At 36.7% G+C, this 18,469-nt stretch overlaps 1 protein-coding gene across 1 annotated transcript in view; it reads left to right on the forward strand.

The window, feature by feature from the left end:
• The window catches only part of DPY19L3 (dpy-19 like C-mannosyltransferase 3), a gene marked incomplete at its 3' end in the record, with an annotated part of 36,102 nt that extends 20,697 nt beyond the window's left edge, over nt 1-15,405 (forward strand). Inside the window, exons 13-19 of the mRNA XM_082005470.1 lie at nt 139-261; nt 609-720; nt 1,283-1,339; nt 7,085-7,167; nt 13,589-13,721; nt 14,457-14,615; nt 15,244-15,405. Coding sequence (XP_081861596.1) covers nt 139-261; nt 609-720; nt 1,283-1,339; nt 7,085-7,167; nt 13,589-13,721; nt 14,457-14,615; nt 15,244-15,405 — 829 coding nt within the window. The remainder of the gene's footprint in view (nt 1-138; nt 262-608; nt 721-1,282; nt 1,340-7,084; nt 7,168-13,588; nt 13,722-14,456; nt 14,616-15,243) is intronic.
• Nucleotides 15,406-18,469: the final 3,064 nt, after the last annotated feature.

Raw genomic sequence — 18,469 nt, forward strand, 5'->3', positions numbered from 1 at the left:
ATACTAGAAGATTGTGGACTGATAGCAGTAGTATGGCTCTTTACTGTCAGGAGGATTAAATGCTTTTTAAGTACAGACAACTATATGAAAGTGTTACAGAACTTAATTTAACACTTTTTATTTCTTCTGTTTAATTAGTGGTTCAGATCAAGTCCAGTTCATGGGAAAAATGGAAGAATACACAATAACACTGAATCCTGATGCTGCTTACAACTTAATTCACACAGTCCTTTTTGGATGTCTGGCATTAAGCACAATGAGGTATATTTTTAAAGTTCTACTAAAGGCTTTTTTAGACAATAAGACTGTAAAATATGCTGACCACAAACCGAGAGGGTTATGAACCTTATTTCCTTCCCTGGCATGCTGCTGCTTGTAGACTGAGGCATTTCCCAAAATTCTGCCAAAAAAGAATGTTTGGAAGTTTGCAAGCAGAGATGTTCTTAAGAGCACACAGCAAAGTGCAAAGGCAGTCTTCTGCTCAGTTATTTGAGAGTCCTGAAGGTCCAAGAAAACTGTCTTCATAATTTCTCTAACATAACTGCTCTCATCAACACAGCTTAGCAGAGCTCCAGATGATCAGCAAAAACTTGTCTGTATTCTTCCAGAATGAAGTACCTCTGGACATCGCACATGTGTGTATTTGCATCTTTTGGCCTCTGCAGTACGGAAGTATGGAAACTTATCCTGAAGTGTATTCATCTCTACACATCACAGAGGGTTAGCACTATACTTACAGCATTTAATGAAATTTGGTTTTGCTCCTTATCTAAACCAAATCAAAACTCAGACTTATAAGACATCTGAAATTAATATTGTCTGTAGTCCTCTTAAACTGTATATCTTTAAACTACATTTGTATAAATTTAGTAAGTAAAATGTATTTTCTAGTGGTTTATATATTAAACAATTCCATTTGAATACACTAGATGGCAATATAGATGTGGCTATCTATAATTTTACTAAAAAAATCATAGCCACCATGTTAAGAAATCGTCAGCAGTCTGAGAAGACCTGAGAAGACGGTCTATTATACTGAATGATAGAGTGTCTTCCGCCTTGTAGAAGATAGATTTAAGTATATAGATATAAATCCATCCTTTGTGGTGGGTCTGTAATAAGGATTTTACTTGAAAAAAAAATAAGAATATGGTCTTAAAATTCAAACGCCGTAAATTCCACCACATGATAAATATACCAGATATCAATATGTTAAAAATTAAGTCTATCCAAAGAAAGGTATCATCAGAATAACCAATTTTTTTTTTTCAATTTCTCTTAGACATATGTGATTAAGTATTCTATACCAATAATTACATTGCTATACATTTCATACAAGGTAAGAATTTTTTTTTCTCAATCTTTTGGCATTTTTTAGTTGCATGGAATTTTCCTTTTCTCATAAAGGGATGTTCTTTTATAAATAATTGCATACAAGATTTGTATCTGAATTTTAAAAATTGGGATAGACGGTGTGACGTGCAAGTACCTTTATGCATACAAAATTGTATGTAAAGGATCACTTGGGCTCATTTGATCCAAACTACTTGTTCATAGATAACAAATGTTTCTCTGATCGTATGTGTAAGTTACCAGGTGTGATTTACACGCATAATTTTATGGAAATGTAAGTTGTCTGTTTTGGTTTTAACTAAGTGGCAGATAAGATGCAGATTGTTAAATTCTGTAATGATTAATTGTAGGAGCAGAAATAATCATAACATTTTATACTGCTGTGCCTCATCTCATATGTTTTGAAGTACAGAATTGTTAAACTAGTCAAGTACTTATGTTATCTTCAGTCTGTCCCAGAAACAAGTTATTACTGTGGTCAAACATTTAAATGTAAATACATAAACGTATTTTAAATAATAACATGAACAAGATTATTTGTCTGTTACTCTGTCATAGCAGGGAGATGTAGATTAATTTAATGGGCATACCATTCTTTTAATCTCCATTATAAAGACAAAAAATTTAAGATGCTACTTTGATGGAGAAGGTATTTCTGGAATACCTAGTGTGCGCTGAGAATACTTCTGTTAAATTATTACCTTCAGAGAAACTCAAGGTGAACTTCATTATTAAAGTTAAAGATAGTAGTAAAACTACTTAAGAAAGCTGCTAATAGAGTTCACTCTGGAAGTCTGTTTCCCCTCCTTAAAACAGTGAAATGAAAAGTGAAAAATACTGTAACAGTTTATTTAGTAATGTTACACTGATGTATTCCACTTAAATTTTCTTATTATTCTGCCAGAGGGCTTTTTAGGACTTTTTTTCCATTGGTATACTGGTTAAGGAAGTCATTTACCATTTTCATCATCTCTGAAAATGATAGAAATAATGCCATTTCTTTTGACATTGGTGATGCCACGAGCATGATATTCTAGTAGATAGTCCAGTGTGACAGATCAACTAGGAATAATTTTCCTCCCACTCTTCATGAGCAGATGTGAAATTCCTAAATCCTGTCAGATTCAATTCTGAAGTCAGAAGTCATTGATTTTCATAGGCTTTAGATCAGTCATTAGTTGTGCTCAGTCTGCCTGAAAAGCCTCGGTTTTGTGTTTCTTCTAAACATAAGAAATAATTTTTACTGACATTAAAAATACCATTTTTCAAAGTGCTCAGTGGGAGTAAGAAATACATCACCTCTCAGTATGTTTTTTGTCCTTAATCAATTCTTGCAGTTCAGCTACCAGAGGAGTGGATGTCTTCGTGTGTGTGTCTTTTCTGCAAAGCTGTAAGAGTTAGTGAGTCTTCAGGAAAGAAGCCTACCTGACCGACAGATAAAACCTGTCGCCAGATTCCCTGGGAATGGTCAGAATAAAAATTCTTACAGAGATCCAGAAAGTATCCATTGCTTCTGTGAGAATGTGTTTATATATTCTTTCTCTTAAACCTTTACAAACAAACCAACAGTGCAAGTAGATTTTGATAACAGAGACTTACTTCTCTTTCTCCTTCCCAGATAATTTATTTTTCACTTAGCACTGTGACTACTCAGACTGGATGAGCAGCTTGCATATTCACCACAAAGTTAACTGGTCATCATGGCTAGTTTTCTTGAACTAGTAGTAGGACAATTTTGTATTTCATTACCTGTTACAGTTGCATTTGTCAGAAGAACTATTCTTTAGTGCCACCCCTCAAAATAGGAGTTTTATTGGATTATTAGCCTAATCCTGAGTAAGCTAGTGAAAGCCTCCTTTGAGGCATGTGATTACTAGAGTCCCAAATACATCACTTGACCAATAATTTATTGAGATACAGAAGCAGCTACAAAGCTGTCTTTCAGATTTTGCCTCAGTATGTTTTGAGACCTGGAAGACATCTATATTTTTATTTACACAAGTTTTCTTCATTAGTATAGCACAAACATCTTTTAGATAAAGTGAAAATGCTGAAGTATTTCCATGCATACTTTAGCTGTGCTGCAGATAACCTGTATTTAATGCAGTACTAAATATTATTTATGTTTCATTTCCTACTCTTTATAGATAGATTTCAGCTGTATCTGTGTCCATTGCATTCACCATCTCGACAGAACGATACCCATCGATTTGTGTTTGTATGTTAGTCGTTCCTATATACATTGCTGGTACTTAAAGTTAGTTCCTGAGCTTCAACTAGTCTGTAGTTCCTGGTTTTGCCAAAAAATCTTGATTTTTCTTTGCTAGTAAACTATCCATTCATACAGTTTCTCAAACTGCATTTTAATCTTCATCACAGCCAAGTCCTTTTGCTCCAGACAGACACATTTATTGCAGCACACAGCACAACATACACCAACGATCTGGGCAGTCTTTGGCTGTACTGAAGAGCTCAGAAGAGTATTGTACTGTATGTACTTATCCTTTAAACCTAAAGTCTGTACATTCTGTAGAAGAAATGACAAAAGAAAATGCCATGTTTCTTTCTATTCATAATATCTCATCCTGTTTCTCTAAGGAGATTCTTAATTTTCATTCTTAGGCCAACAGTAACTATAAATAATGTAGTAGTACTCACTTTTCACTTAGGCCCAGAGGCCAAAGAATTAATGCTCATAGTTTTGGAATTCAAAATAAATGTTCTTGTGTTTGAGAAGTACTGAACTCCCATAATCATCAGTGGATTGTTCAGCATGTCCAAGTTTGTGGCTAGCACAATTGACTAACTCTGGACTTTCTAGCTAGAATGAAAAAGATAGCTTGTGTTTGGGGAAAAGCTGCAAGCTTTTAAAAATCTCTGGATACTTACCACAGACACTGAGTTAAAAATTGTCAAGTGTATATCCTCAATATATATATTTAGGGATACTAACTATTAGTAAGTCAAAATACAGTCAAAAAGGAAAGCACACCAGACATTCAATAAGAAACTTAAGTATTGTTATACTGGATGAAATCCATGATCATGAGCCGGAACGATAACAAATGTGAAAGAGAAAGCTGAAATCTTTCTACAATATAAAGAGTTGGGATAATGTTTTCATTAATAAAAGACTTAATTTTACTCCTGAAACTTAAAAATTGCCTTACATCCTCCAAGGAGCTAGGGGAACAAACAGCAACTTTAGTACCTAAATCTTCTAATAATTCAATTTCTTTCCATAGTCATGTCATCAAGTTCAGGGTTTATTATTTTGTTTATTTTTGTAGATTCTAGGTCTTAGTGATATTTTTCAATGAGTAATTACAGACCTTAGGAAAAATATTCCCCATTGTCAGTTTAAAGTATGCCACCTTTCTATTTTCTTGGCTTTCTTTTTGGTTTTGATGCGAGTCAGCAATAAGATTTCATATTACCTTTTCTTGATACAAGTATTTTTTAAGCCTTTTGGAAGTTACAGGTCCTTAAGATCTTTCCAGTCCAGAACGAAATCCCTCTGTTACTAATTTAAGCCACTTGACAACAGGCTTCTTTTCTGAAGACTTTGACCCCAGAGACAGCCATGTTACAAGTCGGAAACCTCTTTTACGTAACACTAATTATTCTGAACAGTTTGTTGCATCCCTGATACAAAGAATAGATGGAGTGTATCCTTTCCTTGTGTCACAGTACACTTTTTCTCAATCTGACATATACTTGATTTACAAGATGAAGTTTTTATATCAATGTTATTGGTCTATATTTTTGTATGCTTTACTTTTTATTTACTTTGTCATTGTTATTCTGCTGTATTTGGAACTTCTGAAGTTCCTCAGTTTTCTCATGGCTTGACTAATTTAATGTAGCGTGACCTGAAAATTTTGCTACCTGAGAATTCTCTTTTTAAATTCAGTAATAGCAAGCGCCACTCCCAAAATTTTCTTCCCGTGAAAACTGCTTTTACTCACTCCAAAGTTGCAGTAGTATGGCATTGTGCCTTGAAAGACCTATATAGCTTAGTTGATGCAATATGATAGTCCCTGCATTCAGCAGATAGCACAGTGTCATTAGATTCTCAGTAGATGCAGGGTAGTTTGCAGCATGATCTAGAGGCAAAGCAGAGCCTATTTCCTTCTGTCTGCAGCCTGAAGGACTCCAAGCTCTCAAAATGTTTAGCTATCCGGGGGAGTTTAGCAATGAAGAGAGGAAATTTTGATTCATTATGAGAGTCTACAGTCTCATTTCACAACTGCTTAATTTATTTACTAATCTCTCGAGAGATCTTCTAAAGAGCAGAAATATGTCTGGTTTAATATTGCTGTACTTTCCAAAACTGTAAGGTTGTGATACTGCCATAACTATCTTTTAGATGTTTCTCAATCTACTAACCAGTATTACTTCACCAAATGTATCAAGTAAACAATTAAACTAGTAAGTATCTTCATTGGCCCACTTATATCTCCTGCTCCCCAGTCCTCCTACATAATTACAGTTTTAGTGAAAGAATGCATGTTTTTGTTAAGGAGCTCAGCAGTATCACATTCACATTCCTTCTGAACTCTTGGATGAGTATTATCTAAATTGGATGATTTATGGCTTTTTAAATTATCAGGCGGGTTTTCTTACACTTTTTCCTGTGACATTTCACTTTGCAAGCCAGCAATCCTTATTATCTAAAGAAAGCAGGTTTGGAATATGTTTCACCGTAACATTCTCTGTAGTAAAGACTGATGCAAAGCAATCAGTTAGTCATTAGCATTGTCATTATCTCTCTTAATTGCTCCCTTTTGTCCTTGAATATTCACTAGCTTAAACAAGAAGAAACCCTTAAACAAATCTTTGTTCTGTTAGCTTTTTTGGGGGAAGGTTAAGCGTTTCAGAATCAATTCCAATCTTTATTTCTCTCTTCCAGATTTGATTTATGTACTCTGTATCTTCAGTAAATTTTTAAATGTCCCCCCCCCCAACAGTCTATTGGATGTTGCCATTCAGTCACACTTTTCTCTTTTCCTTCAGTGGTTCTCTTTTAATTAAAACTTTTGAAATACTATTAATGGCATCCACAGCACATCTAATTATTTTAACTTGTGATACAGATTTCCTACCTTTTTTTTATTTAGTTGTAAGTTGCCTTTCCAAACTTAATATTAATTCCTGGTGCCTTTCCTTCTCCTGTCATCGTGGGCATTATTTAATGGCTTGGCGGTTACATATTGAACTGTTACATGATGCCTCTTTATCTTGTTCCTTTTTTTTAAAGCTTGGTCTGTGAAGAAGTAACTTAAAACATTAACATTCATCCTATAGTCCAGGCAACTGAAATAGTTCACTTGTAAAGTAGATACAATGCACGACAGTCATATTTGGTGGCAACTTTTGGTTTCCCATTGATTTTAAGATACAAACTGATCTTAGCTAATAGAGTTCTGGAAACCTCCAGTGAGATGTGTACCTGAGAAAAGCTGTTCTTCTCAGGCTCACCACAATGGGTAATTCTGTTCCTTCTGGTCATCTGGCAGGAGCTGCAGATCTCAAACTCTGAAATTTTGTATTCATACTGCAGCGACGGCCACCTATCCTTCATAAAAAGGGTAGATAACGCTTATGTCTTGCGATTTATCTATAGGCTGGACCAGATCAGTTACCAGCTGAGAGGAAATTATACGTTTCAACATCCAGAACTTGTTTTGTTCATTCTGTCCTCAGTTTGTTTTATTTGCTTTCATTATAGTTCTGGCCAGGAATAATGGAAGAACTGTCAGAGCTGAGAGAATTCTATGACCCAGACACTGTGGAGCTGATGAACTGGATTAAGTAAGAGGATTTTTTCTCTATTTAAGTTAAATGCTATTTGTGTAGATCTAATGTTCTTAGTTACAGCGTTCTCCTTATTTTGTCACAGCCCATCAGTGAACTCTGGTGACCCATGGAGATAGTTAAGGATAGCATATTAACTGTGTGGAGAACAGCTGTATGCAGAGTCACCCAGACTGCTCTGGTTCAGTATCATGCTGCCTTATTGCCTGTGTGTCAGGGAACCAGTTGACTCTATGTGCTCCCATAAGCTCACATAGTTTTCCCAGCTGAAGGAGGTTAATTTGGAGGTGTCAAGCTTCTTCCATCATATTATAGCTGCCTCTTTACATTAATAGATCTTCTCAGCAAAATGGTTTTATTCCCCTCCCCCCCAACCTGGTGTCCTTCTCTTCAAATTTATAATTTTATAAAGTTTGGATGTACAGTTGTAGGGCTGGAAAATCTGTACTCTACAGTCTGTTTCCTGAACTTTAAAATAATCTAAGTTGTTTATATTTATTAGAGCTAATCCCCATATGTGTTTTAAAGGATAAACAAAATATTTGTAATTGAACTTGAACTTGCCACAGCTAAGCATAGGTGCAAAGTCTCTTTCAAGAGTATGAGTTAGTCATTTCAACCCCACTTCATCATTTCTGCTTTCACACAGAGCATAGGAAGGTATTTTTTAGGTGGAAATAGTTTGGAATACTGCATGTAGAAGCTCCTGATAAAAAGGGCTGGGTAAGATGTTCTCTGGAGGACTGTGAACGTAAGGGATATGTTCTCTATTAACATAAAGTAACCACTGCAAACTTTCAGGTTAAGTTCTCAACAGAGATATTCCTGGTACTTGCTTTTATTTGGAAATCTGACAAAGATTTAAAAAAAAAATAATCAGTTTCAGGGTCTGGAGGAAAACATTATGAATGTAAATCTGAATTTACAACATTTAGCACTGAACTATCTGAAGTGTTTCCTTGGAGCCCTGTATAGTGTTTTCATATGCAGTGAGCTTCAGTGAAACCAGTCACCCAGCCTATTCTACCCGTAGCAATGTATTTACACTCCATAATGTTGTATTTCTTTAATCCATAAACTAGAAAGAATAATTTAGAAGTAAAATATATTACAAGCCTTCACTGACTTATTTTGAAAGCAGGTCATGTTTTTTTTCTATCATTTAGAATCTTTGCAGCCATATTGACACGTTTTTGTGACAAATGTTTACCAGCCAGTTCCATTTAGCACTACTGTTTTATTAAAAGATGGTAAATGTCTGATAGTTCAGGTCTCCTGTGTACAATATATGGAGTTATGTATAGATTTATACATAAAATAGGCATGTGGAGTTATCCCCAGCCATGAACTGGATTTGGCTGGATCCGATAAGAATAATTTGTCATATATTCTTAGTGCTGAGAATGCTAAACTGGTGCTTGTCCTCCTTTCATTTTAAATCATGACAGACAATTATAGAGGGAAATTTTCTACTTAGAGTTTATTGTGTTTAGAGATATTATTCATGTAAAGAAGAGTTAATTATCTATGCTTTAAATACAAGTCAACAAAATTTATGGTAAGTTTCTTGAAGTGGGACAGATTTTCTTAAGTTTTGATGTGTAAGAAAAATATTTTACTATACTAACACTTGATAGTTCTGCTATAGTTAATGATCTGTCAAGATTGGTGTCAGGAACTAATCAGTCATTATTAAAACTCAGTATGAGACGCTCTAATTTGTCATGTATAGCAGTGAATTAGGAATAACTCATCTGTCTTGCAATCTCTTCACAACAAGAAGACCCTTCTATCTGCTTAGATCTAAATGCATATTAACTTGTCCAAATACACGATCTGAATCATAGTCAACTATTAGTCTGTCCACTGTGAAGTGTCTGCAGATTATTTTTTACTCTTCCCCTTACTAAAATTACCATAGAATTTTCAGGAAGATATATTGGTTTATATCTTTACAATAAAGTTACTGGATAGTATTGGACTGCATCTATCACAGAGTGCAATTTTTTTACATAATGGTCTTGCATATCCCAGTCTTTTGCTTTTTCCTACTCACCACCTCATTTTCTTAGTTTTTTGGTTTGTGTTTTTAAAAAAAGTCAGGAAGGTCCTGCCAGTGATGCAGGGATAGGTCACAGCTGTGTTCCCAGATGGGAGGTACATTAAAATTCTTAGTTTTGGTCTTTCTCCCTAAGACAACAGGAACAACATGCTCATTTGTGAGATGGGGAAGAATATCAGTAGAATGAGCAAATCAATAGCGTGAACTTCCCTACTCTGTTTACTTCTGGTAAGTGTTTAAGAAGCAATGTCTTCTGCCTTTAAAGGGGAAACCTGTCTAGAATTGTGGAATATTTCATAAGCAGTTACTAAAAATCATAGAAAAGCTTCTCAGAAATCTCAGATAACAGCCAAAACAGTGGAAAAGTTAACTTGAGACTGAGATTTGGCAGCATAGTTGTATGTCAACTGTATTTGAATCAGGTGTGGGGGACAAGCAGGCAAATTTTTATATTAGTGCAAACCGCACACATTTCCAAAAAGGTCCTAAGGTTACAAAATGGAATACCCATATTTCAATGGTGGTTCTTTCCTCTAATAATTTATATTAATGGCTATATTTTAATTTTAAGCCAGCTATAAATTTTAATTCTTCGCTTTTACTTACGTGCCTGATTTTCAAGGGTGATCACACTGAAATAAACACATGTTCCAGACTTTAAAGGCAATATTACACTTTTTTTTAATTATTGTTCTTAAATTCTTGGGCTTTTCCTTTGTCATTGACTGATTTGTCAGTAAAATTCAGGCATGAACTTGATAGTACCTGAAAACTACGTTTATACCAACTCTGTAGGTGCACTCCTTTATGTGAACAAAATATGCATGCATAAAATTGAGGCTGGCACTAACAAAAATGCATCTTGTTGCTCTTTCTTTGTGGCTGTTGTTTTCCATTTTTGCAATTTTCAGTCTTTCCAAACCAGAGGGAAAAAAAAAAAACACATGACAGTTTGACTGAATATGCTTTACTGCCTATCATTTGCAGATAAACTTGTAATATTTTAATATAGCATTCTGCAAATAAAAACTTTCTTTTAAAGAAAAAAAAAATCTAACATGGCATATTTGAGAACCCTTTTCCAGAATCTCCTTTTCTCAAGCCCCTTTGCTTTGTAGATTTGTATCACACCCAGGTACTAGTAAAGAAATAATCTGAGATTTGTCAGATTTTATGGCTCTGAAAGCTGACTACAGAGTTCAGCTCTGGAGAACTTTTTATTTCTAATGATGTAACCTATAATTGCAACAGTGGCCATTTCCGTAGGGCTTCCTCAAAACCAACTCACAATAATTCTTTAGCAGCTTAATAAGAGAAAGAATCACTACCACTATTAGAGTGTCTGCAAGTTAGGCATGGACCTGTAGTTCCTGTAAAACCCTTTTATTTTTAATGAGTTATTCTTTAGTATTTACATAATTCTCTAAATTCTTAAGTGTAGGTAAAGAAAAGCTTCATACGATGTATTATACTGCTTAGCATACCCATTAGTTCAGCTGTAATTAACTTGTTGAAAGCTTAGAGCTTCAAAAATAAATGAGATTATTTGTTCAAAATGCCATCAGGTCTACTTGGAATGGCATTTAAATTATATAATGTAAATCAGTTTGACCTGTAAGTCCTTGTCATTATTTAGTGACATTTCGTACAGAATAAATTGTTTGCAGGCTGGGCAGTGTGGTATGGAGCTTGGCAGAAAGCTATAAAAACAAATTATCCTTTCATTTTATACATCATTTGTTCAGACATTTGTAAAAATGGCTTTGTTTTTCTATAATAGAGAAGTGTCACTCAGTGGTTTGAAGCACGTTAGCTGCCTTGGATACAGACCACAGCAGTCAGTGTCTGACTCAGGTAGGAGTACTGGAGAAAGGCGCTTGCACAAAATACAGAAATCATCCCATACCTGAGAAATCAGTTAATTGTCCTGTCTCCCTCTAGTGGGTCTTTCAGGAGATAAACGCTCAGTAAGGGCCACCAGCTGAAGTTCAGTGTCACCTCCCAGCTTCCAGGTGTCCATCCACAGCAGTGAAATCCAGTGCCAGGTCTGTGTTCTTGGCATTGCCAGTGAAGCATGGGGAAAGAGTGCCTCCAGCAGCTCAAGCTGGCCCCAGTAAAATATGGAGTGTGTTAGGTTTTAAGGCATGTAATTTTCTAGGACTTCAAACATACAAATCTGAGTCTTAGAGAAACATCTGCCTTCACCTGGAGTACCTGATTTTGAACTCCATCCAGGACCAAGGCACATAAACCAGTTTTTTTGAAAAATCAAGCAAGGGTCACTGGATTGCTTTTAAGGTACAGGAGGAAGTGCTGGCAAAACTCTCAATACCTGATAAATAAAGAATGCACTCGGCTATATTTCACCCATTCTGGGCAAGTGTGAATGCTTTCAGAAAGGGGAGGAATTGAACCCTGCATCTTCTACATTTTTACAAGCATTTTTACCAGTAAGTTATGGAAAAAGGGTGCTATTGCCATTTCGTCTAGCTTTCGTTTGTAAGAAAGGTTGTTTCTTGGGAATTTTTTTGTTTGCTTATCGTTTTGCCTTCAGTACTTGTTGTGGGTTGGTTTTTGTTTTGTTTTTTTAAAGAAAGTTTCATTTTGCAAGTTTGCATTATATTGGGCTCTTTAGGAATCATAGGTGCCAGCTTGCCTTGATAAGGCCAAGGCCAAGTCCAGAGATAAATACTGCAGAGCATTATAAAATTTGAGCTAATCTTGAAAAGACACGGAAACAGACTTTTTACACTAGAAGTTTCCCAGCCCAAGCATAAACACAGAAACATGTTGAAGGTTCTTTGAGAATCATCATTTTCATTTAGGTATCTAAGCTCTACCAAGTCCCTCTGTGAATCCAGTCCACGTTCTTTTCAGCTCAGTGTAGGGAATTGTGCTTTCCTGCAGAGTCAGAGATGAGTCCTAGCTGACAGCCTGTCAGGACATTTGCATAGTATTAAATTCTAAGATTAATTCATTTCTTTAATGAAACATTTGCTTCATGACACTTGTGGCTTTGAATATTTTAAATAAAAAACAATTTTTAAAACAGATTAAATATTTTCAGACTTTAAAGTGAAACTGGTTTTGTAAACTGCTGAAAAACTAGTCTATCAGTAAAGTTAAACTGGCCTCCTAAAAATACTACCTCTGTCCTTCCTAGATGAGATTAATGTACCAGTGCGAGAATTTTTAGGAAGGGTTTGTAATTATTCCTTTGCTAAGCGTAATCTCTTGAAAGGCGATAATAAATTTAGTACTTGTCTCTCAACATTTTCAAGCTGATCATGGAGCCTGAAGATGACTGAATTCATAGCTGCAGCTTCAAAAGGTTCCCTAAAGTGCACCCCAAAGTGCGACAGTTACTTGACTGCTGTAGTTGCCATATGTGCATGTATGCTGATGTTAGGCAGCTGTTCACATTCCTTTCTAATTTCATTTTACTTGATTTAATATATGCTTCTTTCTGTTGTTTTAGTCTTCATAGACCTTTTCATGGTTATATGCCTCCTAAGTGCTAGAAAACACTTAAGCACACTATCACCATTTTTAATTAGTCTCTGTTGCCTGGCATTTTTACTTTATCTTTTTGTTATGCCCTTCTGTTGTGTCTTTACATATATTTTAGATGGTAAACTTGTTAGGGGGGAAAGCAAGCAAAAAAGCATTTTTTCATTATGGGTATTTAAACAATTCAGAGATACCAGGACTGTTACTTAGATAACAATTCTAGACATTGGCTTTGAATTTCAGATGAGATCACAGTACCAATAATTGACAGCATTTCTGTCTGGCATCTTCTGCATCCCCCACCACGCTTCTTGCAACTGAGGTGACTTTTTTCATAATCTCTCTCCCTCAGTTGTCAGAATAGGAGGATTAATGTCTCGCATAACGAAGTTTTCATTCCAAGTGAACGGTGAATGCCAGGACAGTAACAAGAAGTTTTAGCATTCAGATTAAATAATCCTTTTTATATAGAATACCTTATGTATCAGACACAAATCTAAGTCACAGTAGGTTTCTGGAAATATTAAAATAATTAGGATATAGAAATGCAGAAATATTCAGAGGCTATATGAACCCAAGAAATATATGAAATGTGGAAGTAGTTTGAAATTTTCAGAATCATGTTTTCCCTAAATTTCCTCATAGTGCTTAGTAAATTTTTTATTTGCAGTTAGAGTGTTGTGATTTATCCACTTCATATTTGAAGAAAACACAGTTGCTTGTGCTCCCTGAATAGAGGAGAGGCAGAAAAATATTTTTTCAGTCTTTTTTTTCCTTCTGATCTGTAACAAGCAATGCAAAAATGCCCCTACAGAGACTTCCTCAGACTTATCAACATTTGTTTAGGTCAAACACTCCAAACACAGCAGTGTTTGCTGGGAGCATGCAGCTATTAGCAGGAGTCAAACTGTGCACTGGGCGGACCTTAACTAATCATCCCCATTATGAGGATAAGAATCTGAGAGAGAGAACAAAACAGGTAAGAGTGTTCTGATTGTTTAAGCTAATTCTTATCCATATCAGCAGCTCCATTCGAGAAAACACATGCAATCTCTAACGGCACATTGCAAATGACATCATTTAGTCACTGAACTTTGGTCATTGAACTAACTTATCTTCAGATACAGTACCATTTAACTTCTTCTGTGAAATTCATCGTAGTTTGGGCATCTGCTAACTCACTTCTGGCAGCTGGTGTATGTCTGAGTAACTGTACCCGGGTACTCGAGCTAGTTCAGAGTGAACTGGTTTGGGTACTTGTTGGCATAAGTCCCGCTGCCCAGCTGGGCAGTTAAACCCACATGGAGCATTTCCTGATTTGCCCGATACTCCCTTCAGTTCCCAGACTAGCACATAACATTTTATGTAGAGACCACCTTGAGAAACTCCACACAAAGCTGGGGAGTTTGTTTGAAACCGTCCTTTCCTGTGATCTAGACATTCTGAAAGTTCTACAGGCATCTACCAAGGCCCTTCTGCAGGCAGAAGCACCATCCAGTGCTTCTGTAGTCAGCAGCAGTACTATTGTGCATCGTAGTAGCCATAACATAGAAACTTTTAAGTGGCTACTGAGTATTTTTTTGAAATCACTTAATTCAAATCACATGGATTATCAACCTCAATTCTTTCTCTGGTTCAAGATAAAGGAATCATGAAAGAGCAAAGAAGGAAATAGTGGTAATGTGTCTTACAGCTTAGTTTTCTTCCTCTATAGATTTATCAGATCTATGCCAAGAGATCTCCTGAAGATGTTTACAGAATACTGCGATCCTTTGGCACAGACTATATGATCCTAGAAGACAGCATTTGTTATGAAAGAAGACACAGTAGAGGCTGTCGGTTACGTGACTTACTTGATATAGCTAATGGCCATGTAAGTATTATATACAAGATTTATAAGGAAAATGCATTTTACTTAACTTCTTTTTGAAATACAGTTACAATTTGAAGTAGCTTGGGTTATTTCTCCTTCTTCATGAATGTGGGAAGTAAAAATCTAATGGAGTCGTTAGACATTCTCAAAAATGGCTAAATTGAACACTGCTTGCATTTAATGGTATTTGGTAATAAAAAAAGGAGGAACTCAGCCTGGGCAAAATAAGTAATCACTTCCTGATGAGCTTCAGGTTAGCAGTACACAAGTAGTGTTCCTGTTCAGAGTGTAAATCACTTCATAGCTTCAATTCCCTCAGGACCAGTGGACGGTTGCATTACTCCATTGTGTCAGGGGAGTTTTCAAGCATTTCTGGGGCTAACATAGAACCACAGCAGACCACATAACCCAAAGCAGATACATACCACTGACAAATCAGCTTTACCTCTCTATGATATAGAGAGGTTTTAATGTTATTTTCTTCCTCCCGCTTGTTCCGTACAGTCACTCAACAAATCTGGTCAGCCTGACCCGCTGAATGTATTGTTGGGGTTGTTTTTAGCTTCTTATTGCCTGTAACTGTGAGTTGGCTAAAGGTATTTTACAAATCTGTTCCATTTCATTACAGATCATGGATGGTTTGGGAGAGAATGAACCTGATTTGAAACCTTCGTTGTATCCTCGCTTCTGTGAGGAAATTAAAAAAAACCTGCCTTCTTATACCATACACTTCACTAGAGTGTTTCAAAACAAAACATTCCATGTTTACAAACTTGCTAAGCATAAATAATGTTTCCAATAACAGCTTCAAGTTCAGTATTTTAATGCTAGGACCCACATTAGAAAATGCAGAAGTTTACAAACGTTACATTTATAAGACATTTTACATTGATGATTTCTTGTTTAATTACTGTGATTCTTATTTTTTTAGACCGTGTAGTTTTGATAACATTCTTCATGTTGCCAAAATTTTCATAGATTCATAGATCAATGCTAGCAGGCACCATTTTGATTATAAAGTCTGACCTTCTGAATACCTAGGACATAATTGCTTTCCAGTTTTAATTGCCTGAAAGACAGACAAAATGAGCAGCCTGCATGAGCACTGCAGAATAGCTAGCCTGTGACGGTCTGCTCAGCAGTTTGGGTTTTTACTATAAAATGATAGAAATTAAAGCAGGCCACACTACTCCTATTCCGAGTATGCTTTATTTTTGTGAATCCTTAAAATGGTCACAAAAATTAGGTTTTGTCTTACAATCTGATCCTCTCCAACAAATCTTTGCGCTCTTTCAGTGCCTCTTTTTTTAATTCTTTGGGAATGTATGTGGATGTAAGTTTCCAAGCTTGTAAGTGTGGTTGCAGAATCAGTGCAGAATCGGCAAACCAGTTTGAAGAGTAAAATTTTAACCACTGTCCCACATTTTTAATGATACAGAAACACTGTTCCATGACATTAAGCATTTAATGATTGAGTGTTACGTATTTCTAACAAGAATAAAAGTTGGAGCATGCTTGATACATGTTGCATGTTTGTATCCTCGTAAAATGCTCAGAACAAACAAAAAAACAAATTTCTCAGCTTGGACTCTCACAACACTATTTTCTGTATTTGCTTCCTGAACTACAGGGGATCCTTTTTCTCTCCAAATCCTCTCCTGAATTCGAGGAGTAGGATATCAAAATTGGACACTGACAACCTTACAAAAGAAAAATTCATCTCTGAAATCAGCAGGAAACTCAGGGTTTTAAAATATGTTCAGGTATTAGAGCTTTCTTTTATGTTATTTTAGGCACAAAGCTATGTCTTTTAGCACAAAAATCATTATGTCCTTACTCTTTATCCTAAAAAATAGACTACAGTTATTTTAAATTGACTTGGAAGATCAAGTGAAGACGGGCCTCAGTCCTGAGAATTTTGCGATTTGTTTGTACCCTTTGTCTTTTTACCGGCTAGAACTTTGTGAATTGTGTTGACTTTCTAAATGATGTGTAGATAACACATGACTTTTGCTGTGTTTTAACGCTGCTTTGGCTTTGTATTGAAATTTGAGATTAAGTCTGATTGAAAGTCTAACAGTACTCTCCAACTTTAATTAGACATCCACTGGGATCATTTGTTTCTTATGAAAAGCAGAACTGTAATAATGAAGTGCCGCTAGGCCAATGTTGAATTAACATTTGAACACCTATAAGACTGTTTGTGGCCTGCGCAAATAACTCCGTTACAATAATTACCACTGCAATTAATTTCTAATGATGGGAAACTTAAAGTGCGGCCGATAGCAAACTCCACATTTAATTTAATCAAGATGTGTAATGAGATTAGCTTTCACAACTGAGCTGTGTTCCAATTCCAAATGATTTAAATGTTTTCCCTTTCCAGTTGTACTAAAGTAAATTACTGAGGAGATGGAGATGTCACATGCTCAAACAATTTTATATTCAGTAAATACTCATTAAACAATGTTCAACATCTTTCTGCACTTTCGTGCTAACACAAGAGGAAAGTGTGCTTTAATCAGACTGTATTTAAATCAAACATTGACAGTAGCTAGGTTGTTAAACAGAGCAGCTGAAACTCCTGAGTAATTTCTAGCCTGTATCCCTTAATGAGGTTGGGGACTACTGCAGTTTAACATAATACAATAATAAAACATTTTAATCAGTATTAAAACTTTAATTAGGCCTGTAATGATGCATGCCTGTTCTGCTGAAAGCATGGGTCAGTGAATTCCTCAGTGAGTGCCTTACAGTAATGGAAAACAAGCACACGTAAGGTAAAGTATGTCTAGGCTGTATGGTCTTATTTAAAATGTGGTTGTATCTTTCTTTAAAGGTGCAGTTAACTTTCCTCCGGGTGAGGCGAGAGGTTCCGAGGTGCAGTCGTACCCTGTCGCTTTCAGACCTTACTTGTAGGTAACAGCCGAGACTAAGAAGTCCTGCCTGTAGCAGTAGTTATTTTTAAACGGACTTTTTTCAAAAACACAGCCTCTAATGTTGCCAAAGGAGAAATTTAACCTTTTTCTAGAAACTACCAAGTGCAAATTTTTTTGGGTTTTGTGGGGTTTTTTTAAAACCAAAAGCAGACCCCAAGCTGCTGTAGGTCTTGGGAAAGCATAAAAACCAAGGGCTGTCATGATCCAGAGCCACCACAGCAACAACGCTTTTTCTTGCAACACAAACACCCCCAGGGTAGCACCCCAGAAAAGTGAGGTATTAGACACTCCAGTATCCTGGAGTTTGCTTAACTCCTGCAGTTCAGAGTCCTTAAAGCCGAGGCAGCTTGTGACACCTTCAAACAATCCCAACAGCTCCTGTATCAGAAGGATTTCTCACTAAAGGGTACAGCGCTCAGAAGACCAACCTCCGTAAAACAGTAAAGTAGAGAATGCCAAGGCGCAAACCCACTTACCGGCCGGGAGCAGGGCGGCGGCGCTGGGCGGGCGGGAGCCGCCCCTGCTCGGCCCCGGTTTAAAGGCCGGCCCGCCAGCGCAGAGCATGCTGGGAAGGCGGGGCCGCGCGGGCGGGCCGAGGCGCGGGGCCCGGTGGCGGGAGGCCTGCGCCTCTTCCCGGAGCTTGGGCGCGAGGCTCCGACGCGTCTCGGAGGTAGGTGGCGGTTTAGTTGCCTGATAATTGTTTTCTCTACTTCCCACGTCTTGCTGTGACCTACATCCGCTGCATTAAAAATGTGCAGTTTTAAAAAAAAAAACACTTTACCTATTCCTGAACTACAGCATCCTGATGCACCTCATTTCCAAGTGGCTGCTGTGGCGTCACTGTTTCGTCATGTTAAGGGTGAGCCACGCCAGGGACAGCCCTCGTGGCAAGGCGCTTACCGAACGCTTGCAAAG

Source organism: Phaethon aethereus (assembly GCF_964289735.1).
Source record: "Phaethon aethereus genome assembly, chromosome: 13".
NCBI lineage: Eukaryota > Metazoa > Chordata > Aves > Phaethontiformes > Phaethontidae > Phaethon > Phaethon aethereus.